The sequence below is a fragment of the Pollachius pollachius genome, assembly GCF_949987615.1.
Source record: "Pollachius pollachius genome assembly, chromosome: 7".
NCBI lineage: Eukaryota > Metazoa > Chordata > Actinopteri > Gadiformes > Gadidae > Pollachius > Pollachius pollachius.
In genome coordinates, this window is record NC_136940.1 from 22,224,556 (window position 1) to 22,250,667 (window position 26,112).

The window sequence follows — 26,112 nt, forward strand, 5'->3', positions numbered from 1 at the left end:
AGTTTACTGGGACTTTCAATAATGTGAGGATGAAATGAATGTTTTATGATAAATCCCTATTCTAATGTAGACTATAGTGGGTATATGGATACACTTCAGTGTAGTATCGCTCTTCAGACAGAGGAGGGAGCAAGTACCTTTCATTAGAACAAAACAGGCATGTCTTCCTCTACCACATACACACATGCAAATGGGGCACAAACTCATCTCTCTAATCTCTCTCTCTCTCTCTCTCTCTCTCTCTCAATCTCCCTGCACACACGCACGCACAAACGCACACACGCACGCATGCACAAACACACACACACACACACGCACACATACAACACATACACACACATACAACACACACACACACACACACACACACACGCACACTTACACTTACACAGACACACATATACACACACACACACACACACATACACTAGACAACTAGTTTTATGTGTGATGAAATAGGTACAGACACACACTGTCTCTCAGTAATCAAATCAGCCCTGGATAAATTGAATTTCATCTCAAGGTCAGAAAATGAATGACAAAAATTTCCCTTCATTCGTTCCATCCTTGGAACAAGAACAAAGCCATCTTTTTCTCGACTGCTAAAGATTGACTCGTTTTTAGGACACATTATTTATCTGTATGATCTAAAATAGTTGGATAAATAATGTGTATCTTACCCTCTGACCTCTGATCCCAGGACTGTATGTTGTGTAGTGATAAGTGTGGTTTGCGGCCTTGTCCTGCTGCTGCAGATGTCTGGAGTCTAGCTGGACCGTAGACATCCTGGTGCCTTTAGCTTCTACAAGATGCCTGGCGTTGCCATCGAGGGCGGGATCATGGTCTTTATCTATGTCGTCAAAATCCTCTTCTGGTACCATCCCTCTTTCCAAGCCTATCTCTTCCTCTAAATCTAATTTTGTTGCTTCACCTTTCTCGTCGTGGATATCTGCCTCCGTCTCTCCCTCGGTTCCACGTACAGCACTGGACCAGTTGGGCGGTGTGGCCTTGTCGGGTCCCACCTCGAGCACCTTGTCATCGCCTGTCTCTGCTGCGCTCATCCCCGTCTGTGCATCCAGACCAATATCTCCATCCATGTCCTCACCACTCAGTGCCTCACCATGAGAAGATGTGACGGCAATCTCGGTTGGATAAGACGTGTACTCTAGGTTTACCCGCGGCACAAGTTCATCCACCTCAGATCTCTCTGGCATCGGATCCACCCCATCAATCCCACCATCCAGTGATCCAGCTTGTACATCCAAGGCCCTACCTCTGACCCTCTCATCCCCCGAGATGGGCTCTCCCTCTCCAGAGGACGTCGTAGGTGAAGGTGCTTTGAGTGTTTCCACCTGCGTTACCTCTGGCTGCTTGGGCTCTCCAGCGCTACCCTCGTTCCCTGTTCCCACCGTTAAGGGGATGTACAACTCTGATTCGCTGGTTGGGCTGTAGAGCTGAGTGTCTTGAGTTGCTATCTGAAAGCCCTCTGGCCCACTAGAGGAAGTCGTATCCTGACTGGATGACTCCCCGTCTCCTCCTGTACCAGAGGTTTGAAGGCCTGAAGCCGTGGGGGTCTCCACCTCGATGACGGGGCTAAAGATGGCCGTCTCGAGGTCCTCAGGAGCAGACACCGAAGAGGTTTCAGCGAACGTTGATCCCTCTTCGTCTGTGGAAGAAGGGTCATTCTCTTGGCTCTGGGGTCGAGGGGTGGTCGATGCTTGTGGTGATGCCGTTGTGTTTGTATCTCGAACCTCAGCCCCCCCAGAGTCCTGGTCCTTCGCTTGGGATTTTTCCGTAATCAAACGAGAGGACCGCTGCCTTGCGTCTCCAGCCTGCTCATCGGTTGCAGGGAGGAGAGAATCTGCCTTATAGGAGGCACCGCTACCATGTTCTTTCTGCTTCAGGGCTTTGCCTCCTTTCGGTGAAAACCTTTTCCTTCCCAAGCCTTTATCCCTACTTGGAGGTGTATCTCTATTACTGATAGAGGAGTTTACAGGATGTGCTTCAAAATGGGCTCCAGCAGCAGCATCTGTAAGAGTCACCCTGACCTCTGAACCCTGAACACTGCGTGAGTTGACTTGCTGTGTTTGAATGGGAAATCTGTCGGGTTTCTGTTCGGCTGTTGCCTGACCTCTAAGTCTTGCACGCACGCTTTTTGGATTTCCGGGCTTTTGTAAGGCTCGGATGATGGGCTGAGTGTTGGGCTCGGACACAGCCCCAGTCTCCTTAAGGAAGGGGAACAAAGGCAGTGTCTGTCAAGGTCTGTTGTCCAAAATAGTATTATAATAACCCAATAATACAATGACTCTAATAACTAATACTTTTGTTCCTGGTAATAATCCACCAAGTAACCATGGTAGCACAAATCCTTTGTTAAAAGACAATATACCTTCTCTAATATGACAACTAAACATGTTCAAATGTGTGAGGAATAGACAGGGTATTGTGTCCCCAACAAATCCAGGTTCATGAGTCAACCGTGGGGCTCTCTAAGGCTGGTATACAGCCTGAGAGAGTAAAGTAAAACATACATTCCCAGACCCACTATTCTGATCCATTAAATGCATTATTGGAAATGCCAGCAGGCACCACCTGCATAATAACGGCAACATAAACAAATGGCTTCTTCAGCTTCCCTCTTTTCATACACTCTACTAGTGAAATACATATGAGTAAAATAATGTATGGCACTTGGTTCTATGAAGTGTACCGACAGCGATATATTGTTTCTCTTCTTGTGACAAATGTATGATTGAAAGTCGCTTTGGATAAATGTGTCTGCTAAATGCCCTCAAATATAAATGTACCTCTCCATGTAGCGTAGACACACAGGTGAGGTTGGTGTCATGACAGGGAGGTCTGGCTGTGCTGGACTTTCCCAAAACAAAAAACACCTGCAGGACAGCGGCCTGCAAACAGAACATACGACAAGTAACAGCTCTTGAGGGCTTCAGTTCCACAAAGGTTACATATTACTGAGTCATATGACGTTTAAATAGTTGCTTGAATCAGGTGTACGTTTTCACATTTGGTGCAGGCAAAGGACACGTTTAACCATTTAAAATAATGAACAACCTTTATGAAGTAGAATTCTTTTTTGCAATCTGTGAAAGGCATGATCATTTTTAGACATGGCGACATCATTATACACTATAATACAAGCGCGTTCACAATAAAGGAGAGCGGACAGAAAGAAAATCCTGGGGCCAGACAGGGGTCATTTATTATCTAATTGCCTGCAAGTCTACCCAATATGCTTCGACCACAATGGAACCACATACAAAGCTACACATTGGGGGTATATGTATAATTCAGAGATTTGTGCAAGGCAAATTAGGAGTGTGATGTGATTAAACTGAATTATATATGAGTCACTGAAGCCTTTATTAAGGAACTGATGAGCAATTAAAATATGACTTTTATAGCAGCTGGGATATTGTATCACTAATAAAATGTTATTTCCAAATATAGCATCACGTTTTACTGTGCCCTGTACAAAACAAGTTATTCATGGTAAGACTTTAGAAAGAGTTATTTAAAGTAATTAGCAAACAACGAAACAGACAGATGGAACTAATGAGGGTCGTCCTAACAGAAGTGGCTATGGTTACCTATAAGCATACAAAAACTGTATTTGAAAATAACAAGGGGAAATAATAGCACCGAATATGAACATGGGTCAAGTTTGACACATTCAACTTATAATTCTCACAGCCCTTTAGTACTACACAGCGTAAAATTACATTTACTCCAGGGCCTGTCACTGTGTGCCTGTCTGAATGTTGCCCACCCTTTGCTACTGCAAAGAGTTTCAGTCAACACAGCATTCCTTCTTCTACTGTGTCTATTTTCCTGGGCCATTTCTGTTGATAATATGGAGAAAGAGACCTTCTTCCGCCCAGTAAATTTATGGGACTTGCCTTGTCAACGTGAAAATCTTTAGCTTTCCCCCATCCTCTCACATGCACATGTAAACGCCTCCATGCCGGATCCAGAGAGAGAGAGCAACAGGTGTTATGGTGAAACCCTCCATAACAAGGGAACTCCATGTAAACACCTTACTTAATATGCCTTAGTGTGCTCATGCTGTAGCGACACATAACCCACATTCACAAACGTAGACTCCCCACATCCAATATAACATTATATGAATAAAAAGATGAGCATGGAACAAAACTCAGGCTGACTTGAACCTCACACCCACCTCACAGAACACGACGTATCCCTCACCATGTCATACAATGAAGAACTCCCGTTCTATGAATAATGTTAAGCATGAATCGTTGTCAACCCGTCAAAACTGTACGTCACAAAGCACAAACACGGACAATCAACACAATACCCAATACAGTCACTACTCCGGCCTACACAGCGTCCGTGAGTCATTCTTTCCAACATTCCCTTTCCCAGGGAACATCATCCCCATCAAGAAAGTTGACAAAAGCACTTACAAAGCGGAGCAGGAGCACCGTCACAGCAAAGGCCTGCATGGCCGAGGATCCAACTCTACTGACGAGAGCAGAGGACCAACGGGCACTGTGGGTCCCACTGCGTGCCTGCTCCCCTTGTCCGGGCTTCCCACCGAACAGAACACACCCCCTTTACTCGTTGACTGGACCCGGATGGGGGGGGGGGGGGGGAGGGGGGCTGGCCTGGCCTGCCAGTCCCTCATCCACCACCACAGCACTGCAGCGACGAGGATGCAAACAGCAGCCCAAAAAGCGTCGTGTCTTTGTGACAGTCTGGTGAGATCGCCGCTGCATGGGAGTCAACACATGCAGACACACACACACACACACACAGGCGTACACACACACACACACCGCTGCTAACGCACACACCCAGGCACTCATGCACGCATATTCACAGACACACCCTCTTTCAATCCGTGAATCTACACCCACACACACACTCACTCACACCCACACACACACTCCCCCTCGAAAACACCCTAGCACAACTCATCCAGGGTGCTGCGTCCAGTGTCCACAGAGCGGCAGACTGTGAGGTCAGCGCTCGGTCTCTCCTGCCCGTGTTAAAGTGGCTAATATCCAATGTTCAATAGATGACCTGTGAGCCTAGCAGATCAGGGGATGGTGTTATTCCATTGTGTGTGTGTGTGTGTGTGTGTGTGTGTGTCTGTGTCTCTCATCGTCTCCCCAGAGCAACGGCAGGTGTGGAGGGGAAGTGACGCCATATAAAGCGCCAGCCCAGTCCGCCATAAGGCCCTGTCACCGAGCCGGCCGGCCGGTTTGAAGAATGACATCGACGAGGGCGAGAACACCGCCTCTCTCTCTCCTGACCCCTCGGACTTCCTGCTCTACGTCATGACCTTGAGGTGATGGATGGGGCACCGCAGGAAGTACTCGTAGCTCTATCGTAAGCCAAGAGAAAGGTCCGCTCAGATATCTTCTACTTAGACATATCAAGGAGGCAAAGCTTATATGCATACATTATACAAAGTAGTGTATTTTAGGAATCCCCACTGGGGAATCCAAGGTAGAATAGACATTTCATTTGTAAGTATATATCATTGATCTACCATCTATTTGTTGCAATACAACTTTTGCAAACAAACTCCTGTCTGATTTACTGTGATGACTTTCCTGCACAAAAAAACATACCACAGTTGAACTTGAGCTAGCTTGCTCTCTCTCTCTCCCTCTCTCTCTCCCTCTCTCTCTCTCTCTCTCTCTCTCTCTCTCTGATGTGTCAGGTCTCTCACCCCTCCAGGGTCTGAGGGCCACTAGGGCCCAGGTGAGGAATGTGACATGGGGCTCAGAAGAGAGAGCGGCTGCTTCCCAAAAGAGGGTTGTTGCGCTGGGGTCAGGGTTTACCGTAAAGGGTGTGTGTGACGAGGTTGGTATAAGCACGGCTCCTTTTGTCTGTCACCTCAGGCAGGCAGACCCGCGACCTGGGCCCTGTTATTAAGGGGGTGCACCGACTTTCTGTCTGTCTGTCTGCGAGTTTGTGTGTGCGTATGTTTGTTTTTACACATTCCACTATCAAAGAGAACCAATAATTTCCACTCCTAAAAAGGCGAAAACACACATACATTTACGCAAACACTTCCATCAAATTTCCAGACGAAAACGTGAAAAGATACACACACACACACACACTAACAAACGAACACACCACACACACAAATACCCAGACACACACACACACACACACACACAGACACCCTTTAATGAGTTTACATCAAACTGTAGATTTCAAACCCAAGGCACTGCTTGGACACACGGCACTACAGGCTTCATGCAGTCTCACAACCTGGCGACAACTTCACCACAAAGACGACAGATTCAGCGGGTCAAAGCCCTCCATGTACAGCCGCTGAAGGTCAAGTTTAACACAACGGCAATGAGGTAAGGGAAGCCTTACTCAACTCACGCATAGCCGGGATGGTCAGACTTCAAACGTGATGAATAGAGGCAGTAATTCTCAGGAAATGTGATCACATGAGAACTATGAGGGTAAGAGTGGACTTTAAGGTTGATGATCCATAGGAAACACACACACACACACACACACACAATTACTGTTGGGTAATTTGGTGGTTCAACAAAACAAACATAAAAATGCGTGTGTCGAAAATGCATGTACGCACACACACACACAAAAGTAGGCACATACACACTTTGCATTGCAACAAAGCTAGCTTATACTTACATACACAACATAAAAACAAGACAGATGGCTACACACACAGTAACAAGAGGCACAGTGAATTGTCCATGACTTTGGAATATGTAGGTTGTAAATTGTGTTTTGCTATTGTAGGCATTCATTCATTAAAGACAAATCAACGCTTTAATGGTCCTTTAAACAGATATTCAAACACTTCTTTATCAGAGTTTCAAAGACAGGCATCAGTATTGAAGTACAATATAGACGGCGCAATAAATTGACATGAATTTATTTTATACAATTGATCCTACATATTTATACCCAATCGCTTCTCTAGCCAAGGAAATCAAGTTACTTGGCTTGGATTTCCTAGACATATACTTCACTCTGAATGTACAGACTGAGCTTCGGAAGATCGGCCTTTGAGAAGATTGTTCCTTGGGTTGTACTGTACATGGAATGGGCAACAGGAAGAACCACTCTACACGCGTCACCAGTGTATGTTCAAAAGTGGGCCTTGAAATTCAATCTTCAGTGTAAAATGTTAAAAGGGCGATACCATATCCACAGGCCACCTCGTGTGTGTGCGTGGAATGCCTGTACTGTTCCTGTGTCTCCGCAGCCAATTCACATTTCAGCAACAAGTTCAACTTAGTATAGTACGACACAACGCATGATATAAACGTGAATGGATTTTAAAAAGGGACACTAATGTTAATATGCTGGGAAGTTTCAACAAGTTGGAATTTCAAAACCAATATAGTTAGTGTAGGGCCATTCGATGATTACTATATCACATACTATGTCATGTATGCAGCCTAATGAAAACGAAAAACAGGCATCTCTGAATCAGGCACATCTTACATTATATTCCACAGTAAACATCACCATTCGATAATCACAATCTTCACAACCATCATCTTTGCTAACACTTCAAAGTTGCATGGGAATTTAAATGCCAACAACGTTGCTCTTTTCACATGAACAGTTGAGGATGCAGAATAATTCACACCTCCTATGTGGTCAAAATAGAATCATTGAATTGAAGATGAAGTGTTATTAAGTCTTGGAATTGCAATATTATTCTCTTGCCTGCAAAGCACCCTTCTGGAAGTTACAAGATTTTTTTGAATGACAGCTATGACTTGCATGTGTTCTGAACTGTAAAATGGCAAACGATGTCATCCTTCAGATGTGTGAAATGAACAATTGTGGCATGAAACTGCGGTGAGTCCTGTTAGTAACTTTGGTGAAATAGTTTGCACTACATGTAAAAAAGGGCAATTGAATTCCCTCAACACATGATCATAGCCTGTAAAACGGATGGCAGAAACCCCCCTGGAGTCTCCAGGTCCAAGAAGAGAGAATGGCTTTAGTATCAGGACCTTCTGGTTTCTCCCAGTCACTCGCAACACTGGCAGAGGGCAGAGGCCTGACAGATCCAGCAACAGGGGCATGAGGACTCGGCAGTCTGCCTGATCAACAGGTGGAGGCAGTGCCAGCCATGGTCTTGCTCGTTATAATCCCAGAACTGAACGGACTATGGCCAAGCATGATCTTTGTGTAGTGGGTGTCATTTTATAGTCCATTGGTGAAGTGACGAGAGATGAGATGTTTGGAGATACAAAAATAATAACTACAATGCTACAGTGTCACCGTGCTCCTCTGCCTCGCCCACGCTACGCCGCATGACGCCGCGTGATGCGGTCACTTCGTCCGTCAAACCCAGGCCGAGCGGAGAACCAATGTCCATCACTTCAGGGTTTAGCAGAGCTCCGTGGGGCTCATGTTGTAAAGGTGGTTTGAAGCGTTTCTTCTCACCATGTGGAAGTCCATGTATTATCGTCCCGTTCTTGTTGACAGTAACTGTACTTCCATGGTCGTTGACACTAATAAAACCAACCCCTTTCATCGGCCAGCTGGAGTTAACATCGACAACAACGTTCTGGTTCACCTGGAGTTAAAATACGTTCCTCACATTAATTTCACATGCTACTTGATGTTCACCAACACACAATGCGTCGTAGACTGTCCCTCAATTCCAACAAGCCATTAAACCACCCGTGAGTTCTAATCTCAATGCACATGTCCCAACAACCGTCGACACCACCAAGTGTGTGTGGGAACGCGAGGTGCCAAACCGCTGACTTACAGCACAGTATGTGTGTGAACCTTTTCTTTGTTTTGGAAATCTTGCTGCTAGGAAGCACACACAGGATACACATACACAGGGCCACAGAATTTCAAACATTAATAAATTAAGTAATTGATGAGTCGATGCCTCATCAAATAAACAAATAAAAGGTATTTGTAGATAAACTATATAAATATCTGCAAGCAAATTGAAATAATAAATAAATGAAAATAGTACATGATAATTCATAGATAAGACATAATAAATATGTAAAGAAAACTACTTATGTCCCTCTTGATTTATTTTGGTATTCGTTTCTTCCTTTATACATACCATATGTTCCCCCACAGTCCCATGATTTCATTACCAGGACCTTTAGTTCTATCACCACAGCACGGTCAAACCTAACTCAGAGTCCTTCTCCATATTTATCCGTTGAGGCATTGTTCTTATTCATATTTTTTATTTCAACTTTGGCACATTCATACATACATCCACAAACTGACACACACACACACACACACACACACCAGTACTGTCCTTGTGTACACCGCTAGCAATGACATCATCCAGCCAGCGAGAGGCGCCGAGGGGCTGAGGAAGACGCTCAGCGGCAGGTGACCCGGACCTCAGCGCCGCACCCCTCTCCTCTCCATCCCCCTTCCCGTCTCTCTCCTCCCGGTCCTTAGCAACGGTCGTCCTCGTCCGTGTCGCTCACCGGCTGGCCGGCGCCGGCGCCGCTAGCCGTCGCGCGGTGCTTCATGAAGTGGCCGTTGGGCACCTGCCAGGAGTGTCTGAGCTGGGGGGCCGAGCTGATGGCGTTGGCGCGGCCCAGGCTGGTCGCTATGGCCGCCTCGAACGTCAGAGTCTCCTCCCCGCCGCCCGCCTCCCCCCCGCCGTGGCCCTGGTGGAAGGGGAGGTAGGGCTCCGAGATGTAGCGGTGTGGCGAGGAGTGGAGCCCTGCCGGGGGGCTGCCGCCGGGACCCTCGGGGCCGGAGGGAGACGGCCCCGCTCCTGGCGCCGCCACCGCTGCAGCTGGGCGAGCGCCCCCCTCCCGCTCCGCCCTCCGGGGGGCCTCGACGAAGCCCCCCGGTTGGTGGTCCTTGGGGGGCTGCATGGTGGTGGCGGTGGTGATGGTGGTGGTGGTGGCGGCGGCGGTGGAGGACGGGTCGGCCCCCCGGGACACCAGGGGGGAGTAGGAGATGAAGGGCCGCGGGCGGGACGGGGTCTGGGGGAGCTGCCGTCGGCCGCGCGGCGTCCCGCCGTCGGTGGCCGAGTGGGCCGGGCTGCCGGGGGGGACGGCCTGCGGAGCACACGGAGGAGGTGGGGCCGGTGGGTGGACGCCTCCACCCAGAGCGGAGCACGCGAGGGCACACATTGTGAGCATGGGGGGGCTCTGGGGGAGTTACAACTCAGGATCCATGCCCTACCGGTTAGCTAACAGTTAGCAGTTAGCTAAACAGGACCCAAGTTGGGCTACAGAGAACCACCAGTAAGGTAAACAGTTGGGCTACAGAGAACCACCAGTAAGGTAAACAGTTGGGCTACAGAGAACCACCAGTAAGGTAAACAGTTGGGCTACAGAGAACCACCAGTAAGGTAAACAGTTGGGCTACAGAGAACCACCAGTAAGGTAAACAGTTGGGCTACAGAGAACCACCAGTAAGGTAAACAGTTGGGCTACAGAGAACCACCAGTAAGGTAAACAGTTGGGCTACAGAGAACCACCAGTAAGGTAAACAGTTGGGCTACAGAGAACCACCAGTAAGGTAAACAGTTGGGCTACAGACAACCACCAGTAAGGTAAACAGTTGGGCTACAGAGAACCACCAGTAAGGTAAACAGTTGGGCTACAGAGAACCACCAGTAAGGTAAACAGTTGGGCTACAGAGAACCACCAGTAAGGTAAACAGTTGGGCTACAGAGAACCACCAGTAAGGTAAACAGTTGGGCTACAGAGAACCACCAGTAAGGTAAACAGTTGGGCTACAGAGAACCACCAGTAAGGTAAACAGTTGGGCTACAGAGAACCACCAGTAAAGTAAACAGTTGGGCTACAGGGGACCACCAGTAAGGTAAACAGTTGGGCTACAGGGGACCACCGTTGAGCTAAACAGATCAACAAAGTGAGAATTGAGGGATGTAATGGTGCAGTAACTTCCACTTTTTTATTGAATTGCTATACTTATCTCATTGATATAGCAACTTTCAAACACTGAGTCCATTCAGAGGACTTTAAATAAGCGGGAAATAACCTAATCTCAAATTCTAATAAATTAAGGGACAATCCATAAGTTATTTATAATAGATATAGAAACAAGTGAAACTGCCCAAACATTTTATAAATAATGACACAGCTGAAAGCGGTTAAAGAGCTTGGAGTGGTATACTTGAGGCCCAACCGACCTGTCTCTGCAGGTCCCTTGCCCGGCCCTCACTGGGCGAGCGGGAATGCCTCCTCTCGCTGGATTGGTCCTGGCTGCGTTCCTCCGAGTTGCACCGCGACACGTCAGGCGACAGCAGGTGGCGCCGTTCCTTTGAGCGGCCCCTCTCGTGGGCCCCGGCCTCTTTGTGGGTCACTCTGGGCTCTGCGAAATCCCAGGGAGACCAAAGTCTCCTACTGATTATAATGTCTAGCCCAGCAAACCTCTGGGTCGCATACCAAAAGCCTGGTTCGCTGAGGAGGGACCAGGTCTGTCACTAGCGAGACCAAGCACCGTAAGTAACCACAGTGGCTGAGATAGGGATGCTATAGTGCAGCCTTACTGGCGTTGAGTTGAGTCGCTTCAGTTATTGAGATGAGGGGTGAGTGAGGTAACACACTTGACTTTACCACAGTATTGACCAAGGAAATGTGTGGGTGATTGCCTCCGCCCTATGGATCTCACTTCCTGCGGAGATCGGCCGTGTCGAGTCCATCGCCCGCATCCAAAACCAGGCTGAAGTCCCATCTCCTCAACCAAGTCACTTATCTTAATTCATTTTCTGTTTTCCGTTGGTGTTTTTGTTCCTCCTCATCACTGTTAAACACCTTGGGTTTATCAAATGGCCCTATATAAAATCACACTTTTTATATGATTATTAATTTTTAATAATCATAATTATTATTTAGATTATTCTATTGTCAGGACTATATCCTCCGTAGACGGGGAGAATGTGTCGTGTCTGACCTCGGTAGCTCCTCTGGCGAGGCCTGTAGGCACAGTCGGGGCTGATCTTCTCCAGGGAGTGCTCCTCCTGCCACAGGCCGTTCACACACTGGTCCCCGATGGTGGAGAAGGAGCGCTTCATCAGCTTACTGTCTGCTGCTGCTCCCGACTGACACACACGCACACGCGCACACACACACACACACACACACACACACACACACACACACACACACACGCACACAGAGCAGTGTCACAGGAGGCATAGCGGCTTGGAGTAACCAACTCCAAAACAATTAAATAAAATACACCGTATATCTCTTGGTACCAACTCTCCTAAGGAATGTTTAAGCTAACTGATTTCTGATTCAAGTGATTAAACATTCAAACAAGAGGATGAGTGTTAAGGTCGAGCCCTGGAGCTCAAACCACAGACCCCCCCCATCTTGCTGGTGGCTACCTGGGGGTCAACCACAGCCAGCCTGGGCATGGAAGAGGCCCGGATTGAGGCCGTCCTCCCCGGGGATCTGACCACAGCAGCGGGGTCCTGTTTGGCAGTCTGTTTCATCACCCTGTTGTACTCCACCACCTCGGGTACCTGAACCACACAACAAAGACAAGGGGGATCACAGAGAGAGCCCAGTGTGAACACCATGAGATCTCTGTAGTCGTGCGGTCCAACCTAGAAGGTTCCCCTGACCGCAAGGTGTTCCCGCAAATCGCTTTGAATAAGGGGGAAATGGCAGACGGTCGGACCTTGATGTCTTTCATGGTTGGAAGGCAACCTTGACAGTAATTGTGACGTTTGTGTCTGTTTACACCGCATCTCGGTTCTTCTCTGTCATCTTTTTTTGGGGGGCAATTTGTGGAACTTCTCTTCTGAATCCGCAGACAGTGCGGCGGTTCAAGGTGCATTTTATAAAGACGTTGTTGATGCTGGGGAATAGCAAATGGGTTCATTCCTATGATCTTAAAACCAAAATAATACATCAACACAAATAAGACCAACAATAAGAGCTCTCTAAATGCCAACCCCATCTCTACGTTGTGTTGCAGAGGTTGGTCGCTTTGAAGCTGAATCAAAAGGGGTTGTCTGTCTCCGAGCACAGTACCAGTGTGTGCATGTGGTGGTGGGGACGCTGCAGGATGGGGTGGTGGTAGCGTCTGTAGGGTGGCTGCTGGTAGTCCTCCTCCTCATCCTTATCAAGGGTGTGAGACAAAGGACGCTGCAGGAACATGTCCTGAGGGGAGATGGGGCTGAGGGCCACAAAACCTCCCCTGGTACTGTGAGAAGAGAGAGAGAGAGAGAGAGAGAGAGAGAGAGAGAGAGAGAGAGAGAGAGAGAGAGAGAGAGAGAGAGAGAGAGAGAGAGAGAGAGAGAGAGAGAGAGAGAGAGAGAGAGAGAGAGAGAGAGAGAGAGAATTAGAAAGAAAGTAAAAGGATACACAGATTACCAACCACATGAGCGCTCACACACACACACACACACCATGACTCATGATTAACAGCAACAGCCAAATGGATTGAAAGGTTTCGCTTCATAAGCGGTCCACCCACAATCCCTTCCTAAAAACTCTGTAAGCGATAGGGGTTAAAGGGTGGCTGCGTTACAGGGCTGATCCGGCGCCGTGCGTTAGAAAGGGCAGCGTCTTGGCACTGCACAGGATGTCCTGCGGCAGAGAGGACGCGTCCATACGCTGGAACATCGGAGCGTGTTTCTGTCGAGGGAGAGGAAGTCAAATTGAATACAAATAAAAATTCCCACCAGCAGAGAAATGCGGCAAAGATTATGTAAAAACAAGTATTTTAGGCAGGAGAATCTGTGTATATTTCTGTTTACTTTATGGCTAACACAATGCTTGGCTTTACCTTAAGCGTCGTGTCAAAATGAGGGTTATTCTAGAGGGGATTCGATCAAACAAGGTTGAAAAGGCCCACACACCTGATCCTCCAGCTGCTGGCGGAGCTTCTTGGCTTTGCTCTGCTTGTAGTAATCCATGATCATCATGGCGGCGTAGATCTTCCCGATGGTCATATCGCTGGCTGGGGACCAAACACGCCACACAACAGTACTCAACGTTAACAAGAATCCAATGAACCGAGTAACATAGGGCGACAGTGTCTCTAGCACTCTTGCATTAACATTAACCAGTTCCCCCCAATGGACATGGTCATTGAAAAACAATTCCAATGAAACAGATGTGAGACACTCCTCAGCAGGTCAACAGGATTATGACTCCCACCATCTACTGTTCCTATGGGTACTGCATGGTAGGGTGTGTGTAATGTTGGTCGTCACCTTTGTGGATGGGCACCAGCAGGTCTAGATTCTTCTGGGAAACATGAGGCCAGATCACAGCGATCTCCTTCTGCAGGTCGATGTCCATCTGACCCCGGTCCTCACCCCCTGCCAGTACAGTGCACGCACACACACGCACACGCATGCACACACAGAAACCCAAACACACATACTCGCACCCGCATGCACACATGGACACAGACACACACGCACGCACACACACAGACAGAAACACACATACGCGCACACGCAGGCACAAACACAGACAGAAACACAAAAACACACACACCAAAAAGACACAAACATTGATGTAGCAGATCCTGCATAATACATTGGTTTCCTGTTTACTCTGCACAGTATTCACATATCTCTGTGTTTTGGATGAGGGATGTTCTTTCCGCTGACCTCTGGCTATCTTGACCTCCAGGGCGGTGCGGATGAGAGCCATGAGGGTGGAGGTGAAGTGGACCTTCATCCCCTCGTCCACGGGCATGTTCATGAGAACCAGCCTCTGGTTAAGGGCAGGAGGGGCGCAGTCAGGGGGCAGTACAGAGTGTGTGTGTATGTGTGTGTGTGTTTATGTGATGCATGTTGTTTTATGTGACGTATAGCATACAGTACATTCAGGGGTTCGACTGGCTTTGTAAAGTCAAAACAACAACAATAACAACAGTGACACACAAGCCACAGAGATCGCTTGCATTAGCGTGCGAGACATTCTCATGGTAGACATGCATGCAGAGGTGCATGCATATGGAACACACTGAACACACAGAACACAGGAGAGTGAATGGAAGAGAGGAACCACAGTGGACAGCTAACGTCTGGTCTCTTTGCATGGCTTCTAGAAGTCCAACCACTAACCCACTTAGACCTATGTCCATACTGCGTTGGAAACGTTTGAATTATAATGAAGCTTACTCCCCCGAATACGACAACTATTCCTTTGTTTTAGATGTCCATAAAGCTGCAAAGCGTTTAAAGCCAAACAGCCAAGTAACGCTTACAGCATTCCTCTCCTGCTCACGGAGACAAAATAACAACACTTGAACATGATACTGTCACAACAAGCATTATCTCATCGTAGAGTCCACAGAGAAAACAAGCCGCCATATCCGATGTATGAAACACAACACGACAGTGCTTGTCCTTTTCCTAACGGAGAACACAGTGCCTGCGTCCGTCTCCATCGTTTAGTCTACCTTATAGGCCAACTTGGAGGGGCATTTCTTGCCCAGGCCTAGAGGTGGCGACATGTTGGTCAACATCTGATACATGTCAGTGTAATGGATACGACCACTGGGGGGTGCCAGGGAGTCATGGGGGATGAGCCACAAGAGGTGAAGGGAGGAGGAGGAGGAGGAGGAGGAGGAGGAGGAGGAGGAGGAGGAGGGGGGAGGAAGAGAGAGGGAGGAGGATGAAGAGGAGAAATTAAAGGGTGAAGGAGCCACGGGTTGCATTCCCGAGGAAAAGGAGAGGAAGAGGAAGGGTAGAGGAAGAGGGGGCACATGAAGGGAGAGGATAAAAGAGAAAAGGATTACTTCATGTCATCAGAGAGAGGAAGGAGAGAGTCGGGGGAGGGACGAATTAAAGCACAGACTGTGTCCTTTCTATGCGGCCAACGTGGCATAGAAATCTTGGAAAGGAAAGAACCGAAGACAGGGTGAACACAGGAATGACAGTCTCTTCGGATCTGGTACACATACTTACCTGGGTAGGATATGCCGTATGTGTCAGTGTGTGTGTCCGTGTGTGTGTGTGTGTGTGTGTGTGTTGGTCTGTGTGTGTATGTGTTTGTATGTGTGTGTGTTGGTGTGCATGTGTATGCGTGTGTGTGTGTGTGTGTGTTTATGTGTGTGTGTTTTTGTGTATGTGTGTTTTAGTGTGTTTGTGTGTCTGTGTGTGTTTATATGCATATGCACATCAACACAGGACCAGTCTGAAGCCCGATCCCTCAGGTAGAAAGGCACAGGGCTTCCCAAACGTTTGCACCAAAGCACTTTTGAAATTCAAAGCACTCCAAAGCGTTTCATCGCTTTGATCCGATGGGAACTCTAGAGGCCCGCTCGCAAATCTCTGGTCCGAGTGCCATTGGGATGTCCTGTGCCTCAGTACTCTAGGAGTGGATCATTGCCATTCTTTCACCCAGGAGGAGACACCGGCCCTAGGGGTTCAGGCAGTTAGTTAACGGGAGGAGGAAGGCGCAAGGAGGAGGAGGAAGAGGAGCGGGTAAAGAATGAAGGATCCCAACGGAGGAGAGAGAGGCAGAGAGGGTCTGTTCACTCGTGGAAGAAGAGAGGAGGCGTTGTTTGGGGGGGATGCTACTGGGTCGGCTCAGGAGGAGTTTGGGGGTGGGGGGTGGGGAGAGGTTGAGGGTGAGGAGAGGTTGGGGGGGGGGTAGGACCAAACCTTGCATGCCACCCTGTGGGGACAGTTCTTTCCAAAGCCCAGGGGAGGTGAGATAGTGCGCACAACTTTGTACATCTCCTTATAATGGATCCTACCGCTGGAAAGAACATATGGGGTTTTAGTTGTCATACCATCACAGAAGCCCCAGGACACACAATGAGGAGCACAGCTGTAGGGCTTACAGTACAGTGTAAAGACTGGGATGGGACATCTCGATCTCTATAGTTTGAATGGCCTTTAAAGTTTCACTTTCCATTGCTTCCCATGTTGGAGGGTCAGATAAAATCCAGTTGAGCACCATCGCTCTCCAACCCTGCTTAACATTCCCCCTCAACATATCATTGCATGTTACCGTTTTATGTGCACATTTCTAATAAAGTATAGGTCTTTAGGCAGTCTCTATGATCCTAGTCATAGAGACTCTGTCACCCTCATACAAAATGCAGCCTTGTGCGTTTTGTGCTTGTAGAGTCATAGATTTGAGGTTTGATTATTATTTACTATTTAAATACAGCGTATTCCAAGGCTTTATTACTCCGTTGTGATTGGTCTCTTGCGTCTGTATAACAAACCGCTGCACTGTATACCACATCACTGCTATGTCTAACAGGCCGTTGCTATGTATAACAGAACGTTGCTATGAATAACAGAGAGTTGCTATGTATAACAGAACGTTGCTATGTATAACAGACCGTTGCTATGTATAACAGACCATTGGTATGTATAAAAGAACGTTGCTATGTTTAACAGACCGTTGCTATGTATAACAGACCATTTGCTATGGGCGCTATTTCAAAGCTTTTTAGAGCGGTAGTAAAAAATGCATTTTTTAATCAATAAAACAATTTTTGGTTTGTATGTTTTGTGACGAATGATTGATCACCTGTGTTATTAGCGGGATAATGTACCTCGAGCCCGTCATTAACGCAAAAATAAACCCCTTGAGGGGGATTAGAGATGTTAATATTAGTTATTATCAGGGGTCATCCTTTACTTTTGCGATCATGACAGGCTCGCTGTTTCTTATCCCTTACATTAAATAGTGATCATGATCATCATTATCATCTTCGTCCATCCTCCATCACCTTCGTCTTCATCATCGTCACCACCATCATCCTCACTTGCATTTATAAAGCAGTACTTATCTGAGAACCCAAGTTGCATTTTTCGCATCCGCATGACTAAAGTGTGGAATGTTTCCAAGATGGCGGCTCACCACGCAGCCCGGTCGTACTCCCCCCAGATGCGCACAAACTCGTCCAGGTGGTGAGGGCCCAGGATGGAGGAGTCTCTGGTCAGGTACTCAAAGTTATCCATGATCACCGCCACAAACAGGTTCAGCATCTGGACAGAGGGCCCACGTCAGAGAGGCAGGGGAGAAGAGCTGTCTATGGCTGTGTCTGGGTTATTCTGACGGATTTGCAGAGACTGTGCGACGCTACCGAAAATACATCAACATAATATCAGTGATTGCTCAGATTATTGATTTCACATTTGATTTGATTCATTACACGGCTTGAATAGTGAAGAATGATTTGAACATTAGCAGAAATGTGAATAGAAACAGGGTGAAGGTAAGTATAACTAATAAAGTTAATCTACATCTACAAAGAAATGTACAAAAGTGTCAAATACTGGACATGCAGTATAAATGGAAAACAGAAAACAAAATGTCAAATAACCTGATTCTAGGTGGTAATAGAAGGCTGTGTGTCTCACCAGGAAGGAGCTGAAGAAGATGAAGGAGACGAAATAGAAGTATGCAAAGTCGGTTCCACAGCCCCCCTCCTGGTCGGAGGTCAGCAACGCAGGAGTATGAGAGGCGGGCATCTCACAGCGCTGCCCCCCAAGACAGGACAGCATGATCTCCTGCCACGACTCCCCTGTAGCACTCCTACACACACACACACACACACACACACACACACACACACACACACACACACACACACACACACACACACACACACACACACACACAAAGACACACAAAGACAAGCATGCACACAAACAGAAACACACACACTCACACACAAACATACCCATGCATACACACACCCACACACATTCACACGCAAGCATGCATGCACACAAACACACACATACACATACACACACGCACTCAAACGCACACGCACATAGTCTACTTGAGCTCTCATGAGAGCACTTGGCAGTTGGGTGCACTTGAAAAACATTATTAAGTGCACAGGAAACTGACTATTAACTATTTGCTAATTAAAAGGTCCCACTTATATATCTCATTAACCTTTAAAAGATTTATGTTTTGCATCTGAACATGGTAATATGACAAGATCAAGCCACAGTACCTGAAGAGCAGCATCAGAGCACCAAAAAAGGTCCTAAAGTTGTTGTGTTGGTTGATGTGCGTTTCCTCATCCAGCTTTATGTTCCCAAACACCTGGTGCATGCAGATGAATACACTTTAATTAAAATTCACTGTTGATGCAGTCACTGATCAAATAAGCTAAAAGCCTTCAGGTGCCAGCCTTTGTGTTCCTGAATAGTAAACTAATAGGTCGCCTGCCATTCAAATCCCCACTATTAGAGCTTCGAATCCCACTTGTAATCAGAATGCCCTCTTTGCACTGTATTTCATTATTTTTACATGGGCGTGGTCCCCTATCAAGTGTCCAATGCATGTGAAAGGGCTGGATCTGGAATGATGATAAGAGGCTGATAGAAGCGTCATGATCTCATATTTAGCGATCCTATTTTCAGTTTGATTTAACAACGCGATTATATCCTCTCTTGTCGTCACATCTCCGTCGGACGCGCCGACTGCTGAAACGCACACACGCTCATCCAGCCCACGCTAGTCCTCCGTTGGCTCTCTGACCTGCATGCCGATGATGGCGTAGATGAAGAAGAGCATGGCGATGAGCAGGCAGACGTAGGGCAGGGCCTTGAAGGACTGGACGAAGGTCCACAGCAGGATGCGGATGGTGTAGCCCTGTCGCAGCAGCTTGATCAGCCGCGCCGCGCGGAACAGCTTCAGGAAGCTCATGTTGAACGTGTCGTCCGACTGCAAGGGAGACGGGGACAGGGGCAGTGGGCCGGACGGACAGACGGACGGACGGACGGACGCCGGTGTCGACCGGGGGAGAGATGTGATGTGAATGCAGGGACGGTATCGTTTGAGAAATGGACAGATTGTAATGATTTTCCTGACGTAGTTACGCGGAAAAGGAGAGGGAGACATGAGTCGTTTATAAAAGAGAAGAGGCTATCATAGAAGCGGTTTTCTGACCCTCCAGGCCGGCCACGCAGGGCAGCACCCTGAAGCATACCAAAGGCGGGTGCCTTTGCTCAGTAACGGGCAGAGTAAGTGCTTAACTGGCATGTAACAACCACGTGAACATGGGGAGAACATAGAAACATAGAAAGGTCCCCCCTCCACTATTTATAATAGCCTTAAAACAATAGAAAATGCAGACTATGGTTTACATAATTTATGTATTATGTTGATCAAACTGTCCAAAAATATCATATTGTTCAGACATTGTAGCTTAATTTCCCTCCATCTATTACCTGCATGACCACGATCTCCGTAATGCTTCCCAAGACGGTGATGAAGTCGAATATGTTCCACGTGTCTCTGAAGTAGTTCTGCAGGAGACAAAGAGGAGAGGAGAGGAGAGAGAAGGGTTATCTCAGATACACACAGCACTTGACCTCTACAGGAGCCCACTGGAGGAGTCTGAGGTGAGGGGTTCGCTCATTATCTCACCAGGAAGCCAAAGGCCATGATCTTGAGGATGCACTCGACGGAGAAGAGGACGGTGAAGGCCGTGTTGAGGTGCTTCAGGACCGCATCATAGGCCGGTGGGGCTGAATAGTACTGTGACACACAGCATACAAACAGGATATAATAGGATACAATACAATACGACCCAATGTGAGTGCCATTCAAAACATTACAATGCAATACATTTCCATTAAGGAGTTGTTTTTGTGTCTTTTAGTATCATTGCTGTCATTTCAGTTCAGGGTGTTAAATCTTTCCAATGAGATAAGTGTTGATATAAAAATGTTGATGAATGGTCCTCATTTCACAAGATGACACTAACGTAAGGGAGGGAATCATAAGAAGAAATCACGATATAAAAAAATTACATTTAATCGTTGTTTATATGAAGAATGGAGCCACGTCGGAGTTCATGCCGCGAGGAGACAACAGACTGCTACGTTGAGAACGAGAGGGGAAGCGAACAGAAATGCAGTGTGGTGCAGGAGAAGACCTTTAAGGAGAGACGACTCAACAAGACGGATGAGTCTCCGCCATGATGGAACATTTCCTCCACACCTAGAAATAGTCCTTTAGTCTTAGCCCGTCTCATCCATGCTACTATAAGCGGACTCATTCTTCTGGGTGGGTGGGGTGGGGTGGGCCTGGAAACGGGGGAGCAGCTACAGCATCGGCCACACTTAATGGGCCCATGCTAAAGTGGGGGCCGCTGGCTATTATCGATCAATATTTAATATGCGCTGAGTCACAGCGCGGCGCCAGCTCCACAGCCTGTCGAGGGGCCGGGGGATGAAACCAGTAGTAAAGAACAAGCAGAAATGGGTCATTATTAATAAAGTAATATTATGTTCATGTTATTATAATCATTCATATAGGATACTAATAATAATATATCTCTCTGTGGTGCTTTGATGGTCCCCATTAAGAGCCTGTGGGCTCTCAGTCAATACTGTTGGAAGAAGCGCCACCAAATGATCCACGGAGATGAATCAGGAACATCAACACAGCCCAGGGGAGTGAGGACCGAGGGTCTCACAAGCAAGCGAGCGTTAACACACATTCATCTTCGTGTCTTAAAGAGCACCTATTATGCTTTTTCGACTTTTATGACCTATCAACGTTGTTATAATGATTTACAGTCATGTTTAACCATACTAAAGTGTCAAATAATGGCGTACATGCATTTAGACGTGTTCCCTGCTGACCGTCTGGGGCGGCTGTGCAGAGCGCTAAACACTAGGGACGCCGGTCGCCATTCACTTGTTCGAATTTCCGGGATTTATCTACGTTGAACAATCCGGATTTTCCATGTATGGTAATGCTGCAACATGCTCTTCCGGAAGGTAACCAATCACAAAGGAGTGGGGTTGGCAGGAGGGGGGCGAGGGGGCGGAGAAGGACGAAGCCGAGTGTTGACAGAGAATGCTGAAAGCGCCCAGATGATAGGAAGAGTTTCCCGAAAATCGACATCGTTTTTTGTGCTGTGATTCGTGTCAGGTTGCTCTATAGGAGTCATTAATAAGAAATTAAGACCAGAAAAGTAGTATAATAGGAGATCTTTAACAATAATAATGTTTTCTCTGGTCATTCCCATCGTCTTCAAGTGTGATGGGGACCGGGGCTCAGAATAATTTCCTGTTCAGCGTAAGTCACTTAATGGAAAGAAGTCATCGATTAACCTGCATCGTTCTTAACGAGGCCCCTGTTATGGTTCTGACATCCCCTCAACATTCAACAGTACTCCGTTTATAGTGTTGAGAATACATCGTGTTTAATGGCGTTGGTCTTCACTCGTTCCCCTCACCTTCATCATCAGCACGATGGTGTTGAGTGCGATCATGGCCAGCACGGTGTACTCGAACGAGGGCGACACCACGAAGTGCCACAGACGGTACTGGAAGGTGTGGCGGTTCTGGGGCATGTATCTGGTCAGCGGCTTGGCACTGATGGCAAAGTCTATGCAGGCCCGCTGCAAGTGGGAGAGAGACATAGACAGAGAGGTGAAAGGGAGTGAGTGAGTGAGTGAGTTTGTGACTGACTGACAGAGAGAGAGATTGCAAGAACAGATTTGTTTTTTTGAGAGTGAGCGTTTCATTTTCTTTACTTTCTGTTTTCCTCTATAAGGGAAGAAAATAAATATTGTTCTTTTTTATCGACCAAAGAGCTTATTATTTATTTTCAGTTGTTTGGCCATGTTTTTCACTACTTGAAAGCTAATATGGTACGACAGACGGCAGACATACACATAGGAACTCGATATGAAAGGGCCACAGCAGGGAAAAGCAAAATAAACTAAAAGTCGAAAGAGTTAAACTAAGCTTTAGATCGTAATGCCCGGTTTTATAATATGAATAAATAATGAGAAAATACTCTCTCAAAATGATCAAATATGAGTGGGAAATATCAGTGAAAAAGGATAAATAGTTTTAGTCTGATACTATACTTTCCTTTTCCATTTATCTCAATAATATGATGTGTGTATATGTGTGTGTGCATTTCTATGTTTGTGCATGTGCGTGTGTGTGTTCATGTGAATATGTGTGTGTGTGTGTGTCTCCTCACCTCGTTCTTCTCCAGGCTACACTCCTCCATCATCTTGTCCCCCTGTTCCTGGAAGGTGATGATGATGAGCGCCACAAAGATGTTGACGAAGAAGAAGGGGAACACCACAAAGTAGATGACGTAGAAGATGGACATCTCCATCCGGTTGCCCCGGCTGGGTCCTCTGTCCTCCTCCGTCACGTCCACAGAGTGCTGCAGAACCCTGCACACACACACACGCACACACACACACACACACACGCACGCGCACAAACACACGCACACACACACACACACACACACACACACACACACACACACACACACACACACACACACACACACACACACACACACACACACACACACACACACACACACACACGCAAACACACACACACGCACGCACGCACGCACGCACACACGCACGCACGCACGCACACACGCCATTATTGTAAGCACATTTTTTATCGTGCAAGTTCACTTGTTATTCCCTTTATATTTCTGTAAATAAAGTTTGATTTGATGTTCTACTTGAACTAAGGGTGTTATCTCAGTTTTCAATCTATGGCTTCAGGGGCAGGATCCTGCCCCTGAAGGAAACTTTATTTACTTTATTTACAGATAGAACTAGACAAAAGATAAAGTAAATTGTACATTTTCTACCGTTCAATTATCTGTGAGTGAAGGTAGGGAAGGCCGCAGCCGATATAATTTGTACAACTTCCACCATAATTTTGCAGTTTTCTAAATACAACATTGAGTTGCTGTGTCATACAAGCCTGAACGTTATCAAGTCAACGAGTTCTTCTGCTGGTACACCCGTGAGACAGCAGAGACACTTACCCCTAAAGGTATGTGCCCATGACCCTGCCTCACAATAACCTTCCATCAACATGGGATAGTGACTGCCAGTCATAAAACGCTCCCCATGCATGACTAAAGGCTTTGTTTCCTGTGTCTTATGGTTACACATCACGCCACTCTCACGCTTTTCATGAACCTACACTACAAAGGCTTAATCAAGGAATACTTCATGAAACCACAACCTTTACATTCAAAAGACCACCCCTTAAAAAAAGGGTTATAGCAAACAAGAATATCAATTTGTTTCCTTTAACATTTGCTTGACCGTGATTGGTCAAACCTGTTATGGGAAAAACACGCTGGATCATCCGATTGGCCGGGCACTCACTGTGGCCATCCCTCCCCGGTGGACACGGTGAACAGAGTGAGCAGGGCCCAGACCACGCTGTCGTAGTGGAACTCGTGTCTCTTCCAGTCCCGCCTCTTCACTTCCTTCTTGTCCTTCCCGTAGTCGATGTAGTAGCCCCTGGACAGACAAGACGGCACAATGTGGTAGAGATTACATTAAGGGTTGTGTGTGTGTGTGCACGTGCGTGCGTGCGTGCAAATAGACTAAATGGTCAGTTAACTGCACTATATATCACTTTTCTAACGAGTGGCCACTCACGCGGCCACTCGAGTGGCCACTCACGCACTTTAAAATTATTCATACACACATTCATACACAGACGGCGCTGTCAACCATGCAAGGCGACAGCCAGCTCGTCAGGGTGAGGTGCCTTGCTCAGGCACAGTTCAACACTTGGCTAGGAGGAGCCGGGAATCGAACCAGCGATCCATCCGGTTGCCAGAGAACCCGCTCTTCCTCCTGAGACAACGTGCACTCTTGTGTGTTAGTGTGCTTGCATACGCGTGTGCGTGCATGAATACGTGCTCGTGTATGAGAGTATATGTGTGCTTGTAAATCCATTCAAATTCCAATCCATGTCTACATGGAGATCGACAGAAGGGGGTTGACCCCAGGCCGGGTCCTACTGGCAGTCTTTCTCCGTGTCCTTGGAGCCGTCGGTGCAGTAGAAGAACTTCCCCTTGAAGAGCTGCACGGCGATGACGGCGAAGATGAACATGAAGAGTTTGTAGACGATCAGGATGTTGAAGACGTTCTTAAGAGACGTGACCACGCAGTCGAACACGGCCTGGAGAGCAGGGGTACAACGGGGGGGGGGGGTGTCACTTGGTGTGTCGAGGTGTAGAAGATGCATGGATGTTACACGATCCAATCCAATATGTCTATCCTGTCCTCCCACTCCTCTTCTCTTCTTTCCTCACCCTTCCTCTCCTCCCCCTTCCTTCCGCCCCTTTCCTCTCTTCCCTTCTTCCTCTCCTGTCCCCTCCTTCTCCTTCCTAACCTCTCTCATCCTTTCCTCTCTACTCACCCCCATTCCTTCCTCCCCTTTCTTCTCCCTTCCCACCACCCTAACTCCTCCCCTCCTCCTCCTCTCTTTTCTCCTCCCTCCTCCTCCCTCCTCCTCCCCGCCAAACCCCTTCGCCCCTTCTCCCCTACTCCTCGTCCTCCCAGCTCGTCCTCCTTCTACTCCAACACCCCCTCACTATTTATCCTCGGGTGATGTCTGTTTATCCCCATGACTGTCTGTCAGACTCACTGCTTGTCTCAGGCGTTTCACCGAGGTCCTTGGTGAAAAGAGTGTGTGCTTGTCACAATCTTTTTAATGCTCAAGGCTAGCTTGAGGCACAAGAATGAGTGGGATATGTGCATGGACACATATACACACGCTCGCACAAATAAACACACACACACACACACACGCGCGCGCACACACATCCACACCCACACCCACCCACACTTTGAAGACATAACAGCTCAATAAAATACATTGTTTTAAATCCGTGTGGTTCTCATGCACCCTGACAGGAATACCGATGACTGAGAGAACGATGGAGACAGAGGAGGGCTGCTGCTGACCTTGAGTTTAGGGAGTCTCTTGATGGTCTTCAGTGGTCTGAGGACACGCAGGACTCTCAGAGACTTGATGGTCTTAATGTCCCGGCCCTTATTGTTCCTGCCCAGGAGAACGGTGAGAAGGTTAAGCCTCAGGATGTCGAATGGCTGACAGACACCTTGATTAGTGTCGGATTATTGCTGTGTCCTTCCAACGTCTGAAAGCATTTTCAACGTGAAGGACTATTAACGTGGGTGTCTTTCTGTTGCATTGTCACCTTACCCCAACACATTGCTGGAGGTCAGCCCCACCAGGACGCCAGCCACACACACACACACACACAGAGACAGAGAGACAGAGAGACAGAGAGAGAGAGAGAGACACAAAGAAAGAAACACACACACGGCAGTTAT

At 47.4% G+C, this 26,112-nt stretch overlaps 1 protein-coding gene across 1 annotated transcript in view; it reads right to left on the minus strand.

The window, feature by feature from the left end:
- Positions 1 to 9,452: 9,452 nt before the first annotated feature.
- cacna1ea (calcium channel, voltage-dependent, R type, alpha 1E subunit a) overlaps positions 9,453 to 26,112 on the minus strand; it is a gene marked incomplete at both ends in the record, with an annotated part of 81,696 nt that continues 65,036 nt past the window's right edge. Inside the window, 22 exon segments of the mRNA XM_079740055.1 lie at positions 9,453 to 9,738; positions 9,934 to 10,070; positions 11,174 to 11,355; positions 11,938 to 12,085; positions 12,377 to 12,514; positions 13,029 to 13,200; positions 13,528 to 13,634; positions 13,859 to 13,959; positions 14,216 to 14,323; positions 14,621 to 14,726; positions 15,418 to 15,514; positions 17,841 to 17,968; positions 18,344 to 18,518; positions 18,952 to 19,043; positions 19,482 to 19,667; positions 20,174 to 20,251; positions 20,373 to 20,483; positions 22,195 to 22,359; positions 22,953 to 23,154; positions 24,127 to 24,264; positions 24,774 to 24,934; positions 25,723 to 25,819. Coding sequence (XP_079596181.1) covers positions 9,453 to 9,738; positions 9,934 to 10,070; positions 11,174 to 11,355; positions 11,938 to 12,085; positions 12,377 to 12,514; positions 13,029 to 13,200; positions 13,528 to 13,634; positions 13,859 to 13,959; positions 14,216 to 14,323; positions 14,621 to 14,726; positions 15,418 to 15,514; positions 17,841 to 17,968; positions 18,344 to 18,518; positions 18,952 to 19,043; positions 19,482 to 19,667; positions 20,174 to 20,251; positions 20,373 to 20,483; positions 22,195 to 22,359; positions 22,953 to 23,154; positions 24,127 to 24,264; positions 24,774 to 24,934; positions 25,723 to 25,819 — 3,115 coding nt within the window.